The sequence below is a fragment of the Apium graveolens genome, chromosome 4 (genome assembly GCF_009905375.1).
Source record: "Apium graveolens cultivar Ventura chromosome 4, ASM990537v1, whole genome shotgun sequence".
Taxonomy (NCBI): domain Eukaryota; kingdom Viridiplantae; phylum Streptophyta; class Magnoliopsida; order Apiales; family Apiaceae; genus Apium; species Apium graveolens.
Genome location: NC_133650.1, coordinates 312,461,095 through 312,480,911, shown reverse-complemented (window position 1 = coordinate 312,480,911; position 19,817 = coordinate 312,461,095). Strand labels below are relative to the sequence as shown.

Genomic DNA, 19,817 nt, shown 5'->3' with positions numbered 1-19,817 from the left:
ATACTACTGAATATTATCAAAGAATAACAGGTCCTCGAAAGAGACCTATTATAAGTCTAAAAGATGATGACAAAGGGAATTATGATCCCTTTGCATGATACAAAAATGGTGTGATACACCAAAACACTGTAAATTGAATGGTGAAAACCAAAAAATATGAAAAAGTTATATTACCAGGAGATTCCCTTCAACAAAAATATCAAGGCAAAATGACAAAAATGGAGAAAGAAGAAAAGAAAAAGCAGATTCCCTGGAAAAGATGACAGATCCTGCAAGATATCATGGAAGACACAGAAGATAAAGATGAAGAAAATATGAAGAGACGACAAAAGAAGAAATGGCAGACAAAGAAAATAAAAGATTCCTGGAAAAAACCTGCAAAAAAGAATTATTAGTAATTATGTAAAAGAAACCGGTTATCCCGGTAATCTGTAACCATATAGAAGGACTACTATAAAGGATATCTGAAAATTTCTGAAGTTCAATTCTCTCTCTCTTTGAATATGTCTGGCTAAACTTCTTCACTCTCTACAAACTCTACTAAGAATATATCATAATAGTAGAAAAGATTATTTTATATGTATTATATACAATCAGGATTGATTCAGAAAAATAATACCTTGAAGAATAGCAATATGGAAGAGACCGTGTGAGGACTCCTGCATCCAGCCAAAGAATATCCAAAGGAGCTTGGAGAGCGTTATGGATAATAGGGCAAGGGTGAGTTGAGACTTCCGGTGACCAGAAAGCTATTGTAAAAGGTAAAAATTCTGATTTAAATCTTATTGTGTATGATAGCATTATAAAATAATGTTCTCTAAGATTATGATGTATAATTAGTATGAGGTTATAGGGATGATTTCATTTAAAATAATGAATTCGTTTTTGTCTACTGCTTACTACATGCGAAAAATAATTATATTAATCGATACGAATATGTATGCACCTTCCCTCTTTAGGGTTGTGAGATATATAAACGATCCAGAGCTAGGTATCAGAAATTTTATGTTCTAGTAAACTTTATTACCAAAATCTATTCCTTTTTATTCATATTTGCTTCAAAATAATGTATTTTATGTTTGACACATTATAGGAAAGGTACGATATTCCTGAACACTGCAACAAGTGGATAAAAAGGAGTATTTAATACTTGTTCGAGAGTGCAAAAGTCCCGTGTGAAGAAGAATCAGTACAAAAAATATGCCACTGACGAGTATTAAAACATGCCAGATAAAATTTCATTTGATGATTCTAAGTTATGGATGAAGTATCGGGAAGATGAAGGAGTTCGGGTACTCTTAATAAACATGCATATATAAAGTAGACTTAAAGTCGAGTAACCATTTACTTCAATTTTTTTGGTACCTCTAAGTACAATTTGAGTCAAGAATTTATTTTTTTTAATAATAGACACTTGAAAAGGAGAATGCAGTCTATCGTAATTCATATGCTGACAACGCACTCTCGTCAGCAAATCTCCGCTGAAATTAGAGACAAATTGGTATGACATGTTTTTAAAATATGAAAAATCAACACATTTAATTCTGATATGTTATATTTTAGCCAAAGTGGTACGACATTACTTTTTATTTTTGTGTGTTTTTTTATATATGCTAGAAAAGCAAAGACCCCAATTCAGAATCATCATGTGATGAATTCATGTGAACTTCCACCATTAACCATATAACAATACAAAATCGGAAAAATAACTCAAATAAATATACATAAACTAATTCCTTAAGCTAACCAACAAACATACTATAATCAATTGAAATACAAACCCATAAAACACGGAATTTGAAATACACATACAAGGAGACATAATTTAACAAAAAAAAATAAGAACCCAATTAAACACACAAAAGTGAGAAGACGTAAATAATGTCAAAGAGACATATTTAACATATATTGTGAATTCCAAATATTAATTACGAATTTTAAAATTATTGAAATAATTAAGAATCCCCAAAAATCGAGGGTTTACAAATATTAAACTAATAATTATACAAATAAGATATTGAATTCATACTATAAACAAATGTCATAAAAGCTTGAAACGAACTTAATTCAGATCCAAAGACGAAAGCTTTAAATCCAACTTCAATTTCGAGTTTACCTATTACGGAGTTTCAAGGATGGAGAAAGAGGTATAATATGTATTGGGTGTGTTGTTTAAAGGTATCTTTTGGGTAATAGTAATTTTCAGATAACAGGCTTCAGTAGAAAATTTGGCGGCTTCTATTTCCAATTCAACAAGTTTCTGAACCAAATTTTATTTTTTCGCTTTTTAATAACATATTTTTTTATAATCTACGGCAACACTACAAGAAATATGGGCTATAAAAGACCATCACAAATATGATAATCCTGTATCCTTTGATTTTTATCCTCATTTCCAACCAAATATAACCATCCAACATGGTTGGTCGATCACAATTATAATCATAACCAACCAAGTGCCAACCCACATTGGTCGATTTTCCTTCTTTTGAGTTAACCTTTGTGCAAAAAGTTTAATGTTTAATAACTAAATAGCAAGTTAATTCTAGTACATTGATCAGTTAGCAAGTTTTTTGAGTTTAATGACCTAGATGCATGTTGGTCATGAGTTCAATGATAATTTAGCCTATTAAAAACATTTATACATGGGATATATAATGACATAGGCCAGGGTATAGTAATACAAAAAAGTGTAAAACTCTTTAGGCCCGCCCTGGATATAAATCTAACCTAAGCATGATCTGAACCACCAACAAACTATCAACCTTCCGATCAGCCAGATAGCCGTGATATAGCTTTAGATCATTATTTCTTCTCTGCATCCAGATCTTCAGGGGTCTGGTAGGTAGAAAGGAAAAAAGTACTTTAATTTTCCTGCAAAAACCTTCATAATAGCATGGTTAAGTACTAGATATATAACCACAGAAGTATAAAACAAAAATTTTTGCATAGTAGTTTGAAGTAAAAAACATACTTTATCAAGCCCAGTATCTCATGTTCGAGCTTCATCCGCATTTCTTCTTCAATATTTACATCTTGTAGGATCTCCGGTAACTTAACTATAATTGGAGAATGTAATCAAATTAACAAAAAAAAAGAATATTGTGGCATAAATATGGTAATTGTTCTAATAAGATAAAAGAATTTAAACATTTGATGATAGAATCAAAACAGAAACATGTGAGAAATTATGCCGTAATCACATTATATGCATGCTAATACTCTAATACTATCAAATTAAATCCTGTTATGAAAAGAATGTAAGATAAAATCTACTTAAATAATTGTTTTAATAAACATCTCTAACACTAGTCAATCATACCAAAGAGACGCAATAAATGTTCAGCTCCATATGCTACTGAAGGAGGGATGTTCTCTGCACTCAATGTTTCGTATTGTTTGCGCTCGTTATTGTACAGTAGCATTGTAGGAAGTGCTTTGTCAAAGTAATAACGTATCCCGTATAAGATTTCTTGTATTTCATCTCTCAACCTATTACCAGAAAGCATGTCAGAAGATGGATGACTACAGCATCCACATTATCACAAAAAATGCTACATGAAAGACATTTAAAAATTATATGACGGTAACCAAAATGGAAAATACAAATACTTAATTAGGTAATCTGGAATCAGGAATTTAAAAACATATAGGGAACATCAAATATAGAACACCAACTTACATGTTATTCTTTTTCACTTTGAAGCTAAAGTACTTCTTCAATATGTCATCGACATTTGGGGTGCGAGGAAGCTTAATAAGCTGCGAGGCGACAGGACAATTCAATACCATAATTAACATTATCACATTAGAGAATGCTAAAAATGAAAATAGCGACAACACTATTTCATTGAACCTTGAACCGAGAGATTAAATTGAAAAACATCTAAAATTTATAAAGTGAAAGACTGAAATACCTTGCCTAGGCGGGTTACAAATTCAGAATCATCCACTAGTTGTTTCTTTAGCATTCTTGGAATTTCAATATTCATATTCTCCTCGCCTAACAAGATTTCTGAAAAAAGAAAAACAAAATTTAATCCCCGCGAGCTACTTGATCGTGTTATAAGTTAAAATTGAGAACTCTTGTAACATATATTTTATTGTATAAACGTATGAAATATAAAATAGTTCTAACCATCAGAGTCCTTTGCTTTTCCCTTATCGCCAGACTTAGTGTTCGTAGCCAACTGATTTTGAATATCTTCATTAGATTGCTTGGCTTTTCCCTTATGGCCAGACTTAGTGTTCTTAGCCAACTGAATTTGAATATTCTCATCAGTAAACTTCATCAGTTCCCAGCCATTCATCCCATCTGTTATGTATATAGGTTTTTTAATGTTTGAGTTTATAGGACCATTAACCATGTCTTGCCAGTGACAAAAAATGGGTTGCACTGCTCTTTTATTGTGCAACTCTTTTAATATGTATACAAACACAATCACCATTAAAAAATCTTAAAAAACACAATTCAACAAGATTCAATGTTTGACAAGGGAGCATGCTTCCACATATATGTACTCACCTTTTATTCCAACCCTGCACATATAAAGGGACTAAATCAATAAATTTTGATTATGACTATTAAACTTCCAAAGTTGTATAAGTTATTGCTTGTTAAAAGAGAGAGAACCCATTATTAAAGCATCGTGAATCTCTCAACAATATACTCACAGGATAATGAACCAAATATCTCTTTGCTGTCATGCTAGATATAACAACGGTCAACACCTATAAAAGAAATTAAGAAACATGATTTTACCCATTTTTTTGTGAAAAAACGGCCACTAGTGGCTTCGTTAGCTGAACAGTCGTGTCCTTTTACAATTCTTACAATTTATACAATATTTTGTTCATTTTTCAAAAAAGAATGCTTCTATTTTTTTAATACTTTAAAGAAGAGATTGAAAAAAAATTAGAGCTCTTTTTTTATGGGAAAAAAATATGTAAATTATGTTCAAGTGTCTTGAAAATATTTATACTAGTTATACCACAAGTTATAAATTTTAACCTAACTAATCATCAAAGTTAAATTAAAAAATACAAAACAGGTACTTTCTTAAAATGAGGTGTTTTAGTTGAGAAAATTAGAAAACATAATGTGTTTTACGTGAAAAGATAATTGGTTAGTTATAAATATAAAAATTATGACCAAAAATCAAAACTTTCAACGTTTTCAATGTTTGGTCACCTAGACACATACTATACATTTATTCCATTTAAACTCGCATATTATATTTTTTTATTTGCTAGAAAATATGCTAGGAAATATTTTTAGCTATAAAAAATCGAGAATAAAATCTAGAGAAACAATTTCCTCATTGATAAAAATATATCATCTAATTGAATGTCTAAAATAACACACTAAAAATCTTTTTGAACCCCTCAAAAGTGAAACCGCATGAAAAAACTAGGGGGGAAAAGAGTGCCCCTATACATTACATTCTATACTAAAATTAAGAATAAAACTAGTGTCTTCCAAAAGTTACCAGAATTCCTTCATGTCACCAAAATTGTAGTTAAATTAATTTGAAAAGTGAGCATTGTGTTTTAAAATCTGATAAGAGAACACCAATTAAATCTCTTTCAAGTATCGTGAAAACAACAACAAATTAAAAAATTAAAATAAAATAAGGAGAATATGTTAAAAATGAGAGAAAATTAAACGTGATAAATATTAATTTATTATAATGAATGAATGTACATACAATTCATAAAAACAAAGATATAAAATAAAGTCTAACAAAAAGAACCAACAAAGTGGCATGTAAAAGGCCAAAATATATGTCATCAAATAAGTCATCTATAAAAGATATAACATTAGCCTTCAATCAAGACACTAATTGAAATCTTTTGGTCAAATAACTAATCTAATAATTTCGAGGAATAATTTTATTTGACAAAATAATTCAAAAGAAAAATACAATCAATTCATACCTTAATTGCAACTCAATTAATATACTGATTATGACATTCTGACTCCTGACTCATATGTCAGGCCAAACACTCAACTCTTGTTGCCAACAAAAAAAGAGGAAACTTTGATTGTAGCAAGAGTAAAAAAATACTTTTAAACTCTTTGTTTTTTGTTCAAAATTGTACTACCCTCTACTTGAGAGGTTTAGTTGAAAATAAAACAACAAAAAATTAAAACTTTGATGTCAAAATTACTCAATAAGAAGCATTCACAAGAAATTGATAATTCGGGTGCAAAAAAAGGAGTGAAACTATTGTGAATAGAAGCACTAAGTAGGGACAAGAACTTTGTATTGATAATTCTCAACAATGATTCATCGACAGTACATCGTGTTCACTGATCTGCAATTATAATGCATTTTATTATAATTATTATATGGTAATAAAATTGAGATAGAAATTAAGAAAATTATTTATAGAAATTCATGGAAAAAAAAGAATGTAAAATGGTTAATAAACTAATTAGATAATCATTAATTCCCATAAAATTATGTGACTAAAAACAAGTAATCATGTGATCAGTTTGGTTACTATTTTTTATTAGGATAAAATAATAGTAATGTATGTAATCAGTTAAGATTTTAATTTTTTGTATTAAGTCTGCCAAGATAAAGAAGATAAAATCTGGTCTCAGAACTCCTTCCTAAGTTGAGAAGAACCATGTGCCAGCTATAGCGAAGAAAGCAAGTAAATCTACACTTCTACAAATAAGGAAGTGAAGAGTTCACCTTCACGAAACCTTTTAAAGCCGACATGTAGTAAGTTGTAAAAATAACATGGCAATATTGAAAGTGGTTCAGTTACTTCTTTTGTGGCTTTACGGGAAGGTCATGAGCAAAACCTTGAAGTTGATCCAAGGGTTGAGGATACTGGTTAGTCTACTTTAAATGATAATTAAGAAGAAGTTGAACAGGTACTCTATATTTACACATGAATTCCAAATTGTATGATAATTTAGAGTATAGCTCCTAAAAAATTTCTACATCTTTTATACCTGGACAGCTCCTAAAAAATTTAGAGGAGTGTCAAAATGTTAAAAGTTCGTGGTAGGAGTTTGTTATTAGCCCTAGGCTTTAAAGTAGCAGTACCATGTGCACGTATCTTTCTTTCGGTTCCCTCCTTTCTGGAGTTCATGACTTCTTTTATATGTCTGAATACTAAGCCGATATACCTTCTTTACAGCCTCTCGGGGGGATGACTGGTGGATCAAGAATAGGCCTTTCAGAAGGCATAGAAACTACATAGGAGGAAGATGCAGATATAACAGATGTGGTAGAGGAGCTCTACCCTGCGAAAGTTGATCATAATTAGGTAAAGAGCTCTCTAATAAAAAGGTGGTGATTAAATTGAATAAATGCAGAATCCTAGACGAGAGATAAGAAATTTTCTGCGGATGCTAGTTAAGGATCATGTGTCTCTTACTCATGTCCTCTGCATGTTATTCTAGAAGAACAAAAAATATATAAACGATCCAGAGCTAGGTATCAGAAATTGGTATCAGAGCTAGTAATAGGCGGGAGATGAACAATAAAAACACTGTAGCAAAAGTAGTCGTGAATAGTAGACAGTGAATAGTAACTAATGAATAGTAAAAAGTACATGAATAGTGAAAATGAAATAAAATTACTATTGCGACCTCCAGCAAGAATAAATAGGGAAAGGAATAAAGAATATAAATCTAAAATAATAGCAACTCTATTAATTTTATTTATAGTAGAAAACAAAGCAACACAACAGATGTGTAAGAAAATTTTATACAGATAATTAATCTGACTTATGGAAGATTTAAGGATACGATCAATTCAGTATATAGCTGATAAAGAACCAACATATAACAGGCTAATAAATCAACATATTGAAAGTTGTAAGATAAGCAAGCAAATAATAAATGAAAAATTAGATATTATAGCTATGTTACAAACAATGTTGGAAGAAATAGATGAAAAAATTAGGAGACTAGAGGAAGAAAAACTTTTATTAAAACGAGAAAATTTTATAAAAGAAACTAATTTAGAAATCGAAATAAAAGACTTAAAAGAAGTATTAACTGAACAATATAGATTAATAGACGATTTAAGACAAAAAATTAAAAAAGAATTGGACAGATCCAAATGCAATAACTAGAAATAATAGAAAACTAAAGCAATTAATAAAAAATCAAGAAAAATTAGAAATAGATCTGGAAAAATTATTAGAAAGAAAAAATAAAATAACATGGACAAGAGAGAATAACGAAGAAATTATGAGAATTTACCAACAACTTGGAAATATGATAATAACATTTAGAAATAATAAACTAAGAATACAAGGACTTAAAAGAATAATTTTAACAAATAATATAACTGGATAAAATATAGATGGATAAAATGTCATTAGAATAAATAAGTGAAAAACAAGATATATATTATCAAATGGATGAATACGAAGGAGCAACATCACAAACCCTAAGTTTTAAACCAGATATATATATAATCAAATTCAAAGTGAAACAGAAGAATTAACAATAAAAAAGATATTCAAGACATCATATTTTGAAAGAAATAAGGAAGTTAGGTATATAGCCCAAAAACATGAGAATGTAATAAATATAGAAACAATAAATGGAAAAACAAGAATAAATTTAATAACGAATGGATTAATAAAAAGAGAATTATCCAAATTAAAATAAAAGGAAGCAAATAAACTAAAAATATATATATTTTGGAGCAATAGAATTTACAATAAAAGCATATTTTCAGAAAAATATCGATACTCCTATACAGATATATGTATTGGATGATAGAATAATAGGAAATATACAAGATTCATTAATAGCGGTAATAAAAGGAAACTTGATATATCAGAAATTAAAATTTATAATACAACCCGATATCAGTATATCACTATGGGATGAAAATAAAGAAAGATCTTTAACATTATACTATAAGTTAAATGGAATAAAAATGCAAAAAGGAAGTAAAGTTATTAGTATAGAAACCAAAATGGTTTATGCTATGACTGGAAACCATCACGTACAGAAACAAACGGAATTAGGAATAATAGTACAAAAGTTATATAATGATATATTAGAAAAAATTGAACATAAAGAAGAATCTCAAATAACCATCCCAGAAGAAATTACAATAGATTTTAGTAATAGACAAATGATTCCAAAGCAGAGAATTAAACCAATATTAGAAGGATCCAGATTAAGTTTTAGAAAAGAACAAAATCCTATAAGATTAATTAGATCAATGAGTATGACGAATAGAAAGATAGATTTAATAAAGATAGATACTGATAGTTTGAAAATAAAAATAATAATATTTGACGAAACAATAACAAGAGACTGTATAGCAGAAATTAATACAGGAGCTACCAAAAGTTTTATTCATATAAGCAAGGTAAATGAAGAAAATTATAAATGGATAGAACCTCAAACTTACAGATATGCAGAAAATGATAGAGAAATATTTATTACTAAATGTACTAATTTAAAATTTAAAATATTTGACTTGGAATATAATATAAATATAGGAGTAATAGAATATGATAGTTCGATTGAATTATTATTAGGGAGCGACTTCTTAAAAATGATAAATTATAAAATAAATAATAATGGAATAAAAATAGTAGATCAAGGAAAAGAAATATTTATAGAAAAACTATGAATATACAAGAAAAATTAAGGAATAAGAAAGAAAAGTTAAAGAAGATACAGAGTATGTTAGAAAGCGAAATAGATTCACAAATAAAATACTTAGAATATAAGGAAAGACAAACAAAGTTAGAAATTGATATTAAGAAATTAGAAGAACATAGTAAAAATACTAGTAAATATTGGATAGATGTTGGAAATGGTTGGAAGAAGCGAATCAACAAATAATAAAATGTCAGACTCAGAATTTATAAAACATTTATGTGAAGAAATAATAGTTAAAGAAAAACTAAATGCAATAATGAGATTGATAGAAAAACAAGATAATCAAGAAAATTTGAGACAAATAAAAGGAGAAGAGTTAACAAGCTTATGGAATAATTCTGAAATACCTACTTTAAAAATGATACTAGACAAGTTAATAAAATTAGAAGAAGGAAAACAAGAAATTATACCAAAAAAAGAAATTACAAATAAGTCAGAACTAAAAGAGAGTTAATAAGCGAATGATGATAGATATAAGTAAAATGAAACCTAATATATCTGAACCAATAGGAAAAGTATTACATAATTTGGGACAACTTAGTAAAAAAGGAAAGTTCTAATGGAAACTAAAGAACAAAAAGAATATAATGTGATAACATTTTTAAAGAATCATGGAAAAGAAATTTTAGAAAGAGAAAAATATAAGTATGAACCATTAAAAAAGGAAACAACTAGTGAAAGTAAAGCTGAGTTTAAGATTGATACAACTGTGATAGAATATTTAAAGTCAAAATTAGAACAATAAAAGGATGAAGTAGAAGAAATAAGAACGGAGAATAAAAAACTACGATTAAATACTAATGAAGAATGGTTAGAAAAATATAAAAAATATAAAAATAAATATAAAGAAACTAAAAAAGAACTAAAAGAGGTAAAAAGAGATTTAAGACAAATAAAAAAGGAATTAAATGAAAAAACAGAAGAAATTAAAAAAAGAAATAGAAATATTGAAAAAGCAATTAAATAAGTTAAAAGGAAAAAAAAGGATACAAGTGAAGTTTCTAGTACCGTGTCTACAAATAATAATACAAGTACTAGTGAATCGGAACAATATAATTTAGGAAAAACGGTGAATATAATAGAAGAATATAACAGTAGTTATGAGGAAAATTCTGAAATAGAAATAGAAAATAAAAATATAATAGAAGCTTTAGAAAGAATGAAAAATATAAATGCAGTAATAAAACAAGAATCGAATAGTGACCAAGAAGATAAAGATAATTATACTGATATAGAAACTGAAGGAATAAAAAATGAGGAGATGGATAACTACCCAGAAGAAGAAGTAACCGACCATAATATGGAAGTTATAACAAGATATAGGGACACGATACCAAAACACATACCAATAGGACAACATAATGAATTTAAAGAATTCATAGGATCAATCTCACAAGGCGTAAACTTAAATGGATACTTTTTAGACTTAGATAATGTATATGAAGAACAAGAAATTAGTAGGAGAATAACTGATTGGAATTTAGGAATGTATATAGCATTAATGAACTCCACTCATACAGATGAGTTAGAATATACTTATAACTTGATCTCAAAAACGTTAATTGGAAAGGTAGCATATTGGATAGAATCCATAGAATATCACTTAAAAACTGAAGTACTAAGGTATGCAACGGATTGGAAATCAATGTTACAAATATTTGATATGATATTAAAAAGAGAATTCTTAGGAGATCCTTGGATAGTAGATAGAGACCAAGTTCTAATAAAAAGAAAAATAGAAATAATAATGAATCTAAATAACATGAAATGCTGTAAAATTAACAAGTTATCAGAATATACTATAAGTTTTACTAAATTCTTTTATGAAGCTAGATTCTTACCCGAAGAAGGACATATATATCAATAATTATATTAAGATCATTTACCAGAACCTTATAATACTGAGATAACTAAGGAATATAATAAGTTAGAACCTCGTGAGAACACTCTGGGTGAAAGAATAAGAGTACTAAGAGGATATCTAGTGAGAAAATGTGAAGAATATAGGGTACAACACAAGGTTAAAAAGTATAAAAAAAACTAGGATTAAGAGAAATATGTGGATTCACTGAAAGAAGACTACTATTTGGATGTGAAGATAAAAAACCCTATAGGAACTATAAGAAGAGGTATAATAAGAAAAAATCATATGATAAGTATAGAAGCAAATAAAATAGAAATAATCCTTATAAATATAACAGATATAAGAGAAAAAGATTTAGGAAATTTAGAAATACACGAGAAAATAGGAGAAGATATAAAAATAAGAGAAAGTTTAGAAGAAAACCTTTTAAAAAGAAAGATATAAGTGAATGTAAATGTTGGAATTGCAATGAAAAAGGACATTATGCTAATAAATGTCCTAAACTGAAAGAAAAGAAAGTAAAATATATAAATACATCACAATTTATAATGGAAATAGAATAAATTAAAGAAGATGACAATAGATGGTATGAATATGAAGAGTTTTATGTTAGTGAAACTGATAATGAAATAAACTTTATAAATTATGAATCATCTAGTGAAAGCAATTGAGAGGAATGGTAGCAATATACATAGAAGCAGATGTAGAATATAAAAAATATAAATTCCTAAAACAAAAAATATTTATAGATAGTGGAGCAGATCTATGTCTAGTAAAAAAGGAAGTTTTAGCTTCATATAGATGGGAAAAATCTAATGCACATAGAACTAGGGTATCAGGATTTAATGAACAAAAGAAAGAATTAGATGTAATAGCAAAAAACATGAGAATAAAGCTAAATAAAACATTTAGAGCAATTTATAAAAACAATAAACCGGCATGGAATATTATTGTCTGAAAAGAAATCTGAAATCTTTAAGAATAAGATAGAATATTTAGGATACAAAATAGATAAAGAAGGTATACAATTACAAGATCATATAGTAACAAAGATTATAAATTTTAAGGATAAATTAGAAAATAAAAAAGAGGTACAACAGTTTTTAGGAATAGTAAATTATGCCTCAGATCATATTAAAGACTTACCTAAATTAAGAAAACCATTACAGGAACTAACAAAAAATAAACCTTTTGAATGGACAAAAGAACATGAAAACTGTATAAAAATTCTTAAGGAAAAGGTGAAAGATTTACCAAAACAGAGAATACCCATAGAAACACATCATTTAGAATTATATACTGATGCTAGCGATATAGGATGGGGAGCAGTCCTAATAGCATATGAGAAGGATGACATACATAAAGAAAGGCCACATATATGTGGATATGCACGAGGAACTTGGAAACCTAATGAATCAAACTACCACATAAATGAAAAAGAACTATTAGCTGTAAAATATGGGATTAAGAAGTTTCATTATCATTTATTGCCTGTTCAATTTGTAGTAAGAACAGATAATACTCAAGTAAAAGCCTTTATTACTAATAAAATAGAATTATTACCAGAATTAAATAAAAGAAGAAAATGGCAATCTTTTTTCTGTTGTTATGATTTTGTAATAAAAAATATAGGAGGAACAAAAAATGTTTTAGCTGACTATCTTAGCAGAGAAAATAAACAATGAAAATAGAATATACAAGAAGACAAGCTCAACCATGGAAAATAATATCGGGATCTTTAATAATATGGACTACTACTTCAGAAGCTGTAGAATTTATAAAAAAATTTGCTCTCGAAGGATTAGATGAAAATAATACAGAAAAACTAGAAGAAGCATATAAAGGATTTCTAGAAATAGAAAAACACATTGGTTATTATTTCACTCCTAATAGAAGGTATATTGATGAATATTAATATCAATTATTTGAAAATTAAATGCCATTGAATGTCATGCATTTTGTTTTTGTAAAGGGAAAATTTAATTGTCTGTTGTTCTTAGCAGGATAACAAAAGATGGAAAATTTTGAGAAATATATCACTGATGTCACTTCTCATATATCAACCAATAATGAGAAAATCACCAAACTCCAAACGGAGATAGAAACCCTGGTTCAGGAGAACCAACATTTTCTGAAACAAATTATGGAAGCTATAAAAGACAAAACAACTCTACGAGCTTTAGTTGCAATCCCTACAATAAAACCTATGACATTTTCATCAAAGCTTGCAACCATGCCATCAACTTCAACCAACATATCAACTACTCTGTCAAATTTATCAATGAGTGATAAGCTGAAACACTCACCTGAGATAGTGAAAACATATGAGCAAATGATGAAATATTATGATTATAAATCTAACCCTGATATTTACAGACTGACAAAATCTACAAAATATCCCAGATATATTTGTTGTGAAAATGCAAAACCTGACATAGTCTATAACCTCTTTATACATGGTTTTGTTGACAAGATCTTAACAAATGAAACCATGTATTGTATATCAAAGCTACCAAGTATAATTGTCAAATCCGTGGAAGCTATGGTACGGGAAATGGGAGCAGGCTCATACGGAATACAAGTTTTTGATGTATCAACTGATCTAGTTGGAAAACCCATAATAATATGTCAACTATTTAAATTGGGAAGGAATATGGCAGATATTGTGGGAGAAACCAAAAGCTTGAAATTGCCAAATCCCTGTGATATTAACAAATTCCAGGAATGGTTATGTGAAAAATGAGCCATTGGACTAGCTACCCTCAGGTCCAAAATACAAGATATACTACGAGCTCGGAAAGCTATAATCATTTCTGAAAGCCATGGTGGAGGTTTCACCGAAAGTATAATAACCTTATATTATGATAATATTATACAAAATTCAGGTACTATGGCATTAGAGATAATGCTTGATAAAATAGAAAACTTGAAATATAATCATGCAAAACATACTACTGAATATTATCAAAGAATAACAGGTCCTCGAAAGAGACCTATTATCAGTCTAAAAGATGATGACAAAGGGAATTTTGATCCCTTTGCATGATACAAAAATGGTGTGATACACTAAAACACTGTAAATTGAATGGTGAAACCCAAAAATATGAAAAAGTTATATTACCAGGAGATTCCCTTCAACAAAAATATCAAGGCAAAATGACAAAAATGGAGAAAGAAGAAAAGAAAAAGCAGATTTCCTGGAAAAGATGACAGATCCTGCAAGATATCATGGAAGACACAGAAGATAAAGATGAAGAAAATATGAAGAGACGACAAAAGAAGAAATGGTAGACAAAGAAATGGCAGACAAAGAAAATAAAAGATTCCTGGAAAGAACCTGCAAAAAAGAATTATTAGTAATTATGTAAAAGAAACCGGTTATCCCGGTAATCTGTAACCATATAGAAGGACTACTATAAATAAGTCCATGCATGAAATGTAAAGGATATCTGAAAATTTCTGAAGTTCAATTCTCTCTCTCTCCTTGAATATGTCTGGCTAAACTTCTTCACTCTCTATAAACTCTACTAAGAATATATCATAATAGTAGAAAAGATTATTTTATATGTATTATATACAATCAGGATTGATTCAGAAAAATAATACCTTGGAGAATAGCAATATGGAAGAGACCGTGTGAGGACTCCTGCATCCAGCCAAAGAATATCCAAAGGAGCTTGGAGAGCGTTATGGATAATAGGGCAAGGGTGAGTTGAGACTTCCGGTGACTAGAAAGCTATTGTAAAAGGTAAAAATTCTGATTTAAATCTTATTGTGTATGATAGTATTATAAAATAATGTTCTCTAAGATTATGATGTATAATTAGTATGAGGTTATAGGGATGATTTCATTTAAAATAATGAATTCGTTTTTGTCTACTGCTTACTACATGCGAAAAATAACCATATTAATCGATACGAATATGTATGCGCCTTCCCTCTTTAGGGTTGTGAGATATATAAACGATCCAGAGCTAGGTATCAGAAATTTTATGTTCTGGTAAACTTTATTACCAAAATCTATTCCTTTTTATTCATATTTGCTTCAAAATAATGTATTTTATGTTTGACACATTATAGGAAAGGTACGATATTCCTGAACACTGCAACAAGTGGATAAAAAGGAGTATTTAATACTTGTTCGAGAGTGCAAAAGTCCCGTGTGAAGAAGAATCAGTACAAAAAATATGCCACTGATGAGTATTAAAACATGCCGGATAAAATTTCATTTGATGATTCTAAGTTATGGATGAAGTATCGGGAAGATGAAGGAGTTCGGGTACTCTTAATAAACATGCATATATAAAGTAGACTTAAAGTCGAGTAACCATTTACTTCAATTTTTTTGGTACCTTTAAGTACAATTTGAGTCAAGAATTTCATTTTTTTAATAATAGACACTTGAAAAGGAGAATGCAATCTATCGTAATTCATATGCTGACAACGCACTCTCGGCAGCAAATCTCCGCCGAAATTAGAGACAAATTGGTATGACATGTTTTTAAAATATGAAAAATCAACACATTTAATTCTGATATGTTATATTTTAGCCAAAGTGGTACGACATTACTTTTTATTTTTGTGTGTTTTTTTTATATATGCTAGAAAAGCAAAGACCCCAATTCAGAATCATCATGTGATGAATTCATGTGAACTTCCACCACTAACCATATAACAATACAAAATCGGAAAAATAACTCAAATAAATATACATAAACTAATTCCTTAAGCTAACCAACAAACATACTATAATCAATTGAAATACAAACCCATAAAACACGGAATTTGAAATACACATACAAGGAGACATAATTTAACAAAAAAAAATAAGAACCCAATTAAACACACAAAAGTGAGAAGTCGTAAATAATGTCAAAGAGACATATTTAACATATATTGTGAATTCCAAATATTAATTATGAATTTTAAAATTATTGAAATAATTAAGAATCCCCAAAAATCGAGGGTTTACAAATAATAAACTAATAATTATACAAATAAGATATTGAATTCATACTATAAACAAATGTCATAAAAGCTTGAAACGAACTAAATTCAGATCCAAAGACGAAAGCTTTAAATCCAACTTCAACTTCGAGTTTACCTATTACGGAGTTTCAAGGATGGAGAAAGAGGTATAATATGTATTGGGTGTGTTGTTTAAAGGTATCTTTTGGGTAATAGTAATTTTCAGATAACAGGCTTCAGTAGAAAATTTGGCGGCTTCTATTTCCAATTCAACAAGTTTCTGAACCAAATTTTATTTTTTCGCTTTTTAATAACATATTTTTTTATAATCTACGGCAACACTACAAGAAATATGGGCTATAAGAGACCATCACAAATATGATAGTCGTGTATCCTTTGATTTTTATCCTCATTTCCAACCGAATATAACCATCCAACATGGTTGGTCGATCGCAATTATAATCATAACCAACCAAGTACCAACCCACGTTGGTCGATTTTCCTTCTTTTGAGTTAACCTTTGCGCAAAAAGTTTAATGTTTAATGACTAAATATCAAGTTAATTCTAGTACATTGATCAGTTAGCAAGTTTTTTGAGTTTAATGACCTAGATGCATGTTGGTCATGAGTTCAATGATAATTTAGCCTATTAAAAACATTTACACATGGGATATATAATGACATAGGCCAGGGTATAGTAATACAAAAAAGTGTAAAACTCTCTAGGCCCACCCTGGATATAAATCTAACCTAAGCAGGATCTGAACCACCAACAAACTATCAACCTTCCGATCAGCCAGATAGTCGTGATATCGCTTTAGATCATTATTTCTTCTCTGCATCCAGATCTTCAGGGGTCTGGTAGGTAGAAAGGAAAAAAGTACTTTGATTTTCCTGCAAAAACCTGCATAACAGCATGGTTAAGTACTAGATATATAACCACAGAAATATATAAAAAAATTTTGCATAGTAGTTTGAAGGAAAAAACATACTTTATCAAGCCCAGTATCTCATGTTCGAGCTTCATCCGCATTTCTTCTTCAATATTTACATCTTGTAGGATCTCCGGTAACTTTACTATAATTGGAGAATGTAATCAAATTAACAAAAAAAAAGAATATTATGGCATAAATATGGTAATTGTTCTAATAAGATAAAAGAATTTAAAATTTGATGATAGAATCAAAACAGAAACATGTGAGAAATTATGCCGTAATCACATTATATGCATGCTAATACTCTAATACTATCAAATTAAATCCTGTTATGAAAAGAATGTAAGATAAAATCTACTTAAATAATTGAATTAATAAACATCTCTAACACTAGTCAATCATACCAAAGAGACGCAATAAATGTTCAGCTCCATATGCTACTGAAGGAGGGATGTTCTCTGCACTCAATGCTTCTTTTTGTTTGCGCTCGTTATTGTACAGTAGCATTGTAGGAAGTGCTTTGTCAAAGTAATAACGTATCCCGTATAAGATTTCTTGTTTTTCATCTCTCAACCTATTACCAGAAAGCATGTCAGAAGATGGATGACTACAGCATCCACATTAGCACAAAAAATGCTACATGAAAGACATTTAAAAATTATATGACGGTAACCAAAAAGGAAAATACAAATACTTAATTAGGTAATCTGGCATCAGGAATTTAAAAACATATAGGGAACATCAAATATAGAACACCAACTTACATGTTATTCTTTTTCACTTTGAACCTAAAGTACTTCTTCAATATGTCATCGACATTTGGGGTGCGAGGAAGCTTAACAAGCTGCTAGGCAACACAGGATAATTCAATACCATAATTAACATTATCACATTAGAGAATGCTAAAAATGAAAATAGCGACAACACTATTTCATTGAACCTTGAACCCAGAGATTAAATTGAAAAACATCTAAAATTTATAAAGTGAAAGACTGAAATACCTTGCCTAGGCGGGTTACAAATTCAGAATCATCCACTAGTTGTTTCTTTAGCATTCTTGGAATTTCAATATTCATATTCTCCTTGGCTAACAAGATTTCTGAAAAAAGAAAAACAAAATTTAATCCCCACAAGCTACTTGATCGTGTTATAAGTTAAAATTGAGAACTCTTGTAACATATATTTTATTATATAAATGTATGAAATATCAAATAGTTCTAACCTTCAGACTCCTTTGTTTTTCCATTATCGCCAGACTTACTGTTCGTAGCCAACTGATTTTGAATATCTTCATTAGATTGCTTGGCTTTTCCCTTATGGCCAGACTTAGTGTTCTTAGCCAATCATGAGACGATCAGTTCCCAGCCATTCATCCCATCTGTTATGTAAATAGGTTTTTTAATGTTTGAGTATATAGGACGAGTAGCCATGTCCTGCCAGTGACAAAAAATGGGTTGCACTGCTCTTTTATTGTGCAACTCTTTTAAGTTGTATACAAACACAATCACCATTAAAAAATCTTAAAAAACATAATTCAACAAGATTCAATGTTTGACAAGGGAGCATGCTTCCACATATATGTACTCACCTTTTATTCCAACCCTGCACATATAAAGGGACCAAATCAATAAATTTTGATTATGACTATTAAACTTCCAAAGTTATATAAGTTATTGCTTGTTAAAAGAGAGAGAACCCATTATTAAAGCATCGTGAATCTCTCAACAATATACTCACAGGATAATGAACCAAATATCTCTTCGCTGTCATGCTAGATTCAACAACCGTCAACACCTATAAAAGAAATTAAGAAACATGATTTTACCCATTTTGTTGTGAAAAAACGGCCACAAAGAATGTCAAAGATACAAAGAGAGGAAAAGCCATTTTACAGTTATTTCTACAAATTAATGGAAATGAGACTTGACACAAGAAATCAAATTTTTAAAATGCATCAAAATGCATGATAATATACAAAGTTTTACCTTGGCCTCATACCATTTGTCACTATAAGAAGCCCAAACTTTCTCACCTTCTTCATAAAGACTATTATCCGAGGAACAGTTCATCAAGTCAACCCCAGTTTTTGATTTTGGCATTTCCCTAGGGGGCACTTAAAACCTGCAGATACAAACTAGGGGGCGCTATATATAAGAATCTAGGATTCTTACTAACAGATTATATATATATGTATGTGTTTTAATATAAACTGTTCAGAGAAGAAACAACTCATGCACGACAAACTCGCTGCTGTTTATTCATTGCTTAATATCAAATATATACTGACTTACATAAACGTGCATATGCTAAGAAACAGGAACAGAAGTAACAGACTCCTACTGCACCTCACCCACTAAACTCGATCCTACAACTACTCAACTACTGACTTGAC

At 29.4% G+C, this 19,817-nt stretch overlaps 2 protein-coding genes across 2 annotated transcripts; both read right to left on the bottom strand.

The window, feature by feature from the left end:
- Positions 1 to 2,702: 2,702 nt before the first annotated feature.
- On the bottom strand, positions 2,703 to 4,367 carry LOC141720168 (protein MRG2-like). The gene is made up of 6 exons (XM_074522524.1): positions 4,139 to 4,367; positions 3,918 to 4,015; positions 3,683 to 3,762; positions 3,323 to 3,525; positions 2,975 to 3,059; positions 2,703 to 2,874 (listed from the first exon to the last, which is right to left on the bottom strand). Exons 1-6 carry the CDS (start codon positions 4,365 to 4,367, stop codon positions 2,703 to 2,705), a joined length of 867 nt encoding a protein of 288 aa, XP_074378625.1.
- Positions 4,368 to 17,315: 12,948 nt separating this feature from the next.
- LOC141720167 (protein MRG2-like) lies at positions 17,316 to 19,524 on the bottom strand. Its single transcript, XM_074522523.1, has 8 exons — positions 19,411 to 19,524; positions 19,122 to 19,219; positions 19,014 to 19,027; positions 18,427 to 18,524; positions 18,190 to 18,269; positions 17,830 to 18,032; positions 17,483 to 17,567; positions 17,316 to 17,394 (listed from the first exon to the last, which is right to left on the bottom strand). The coding sequence occupies exons 1-8, from the start codon at positions 19,522 to 19,524 to the stop codon at positions 17,316 to 17,318; spliced, it is 771 nt and encodes a 256-aa protein (XP_074378624.1).
- Between the last annotated feature and the right edge of the window lie 293 nt (positions 19,525 to 19,817).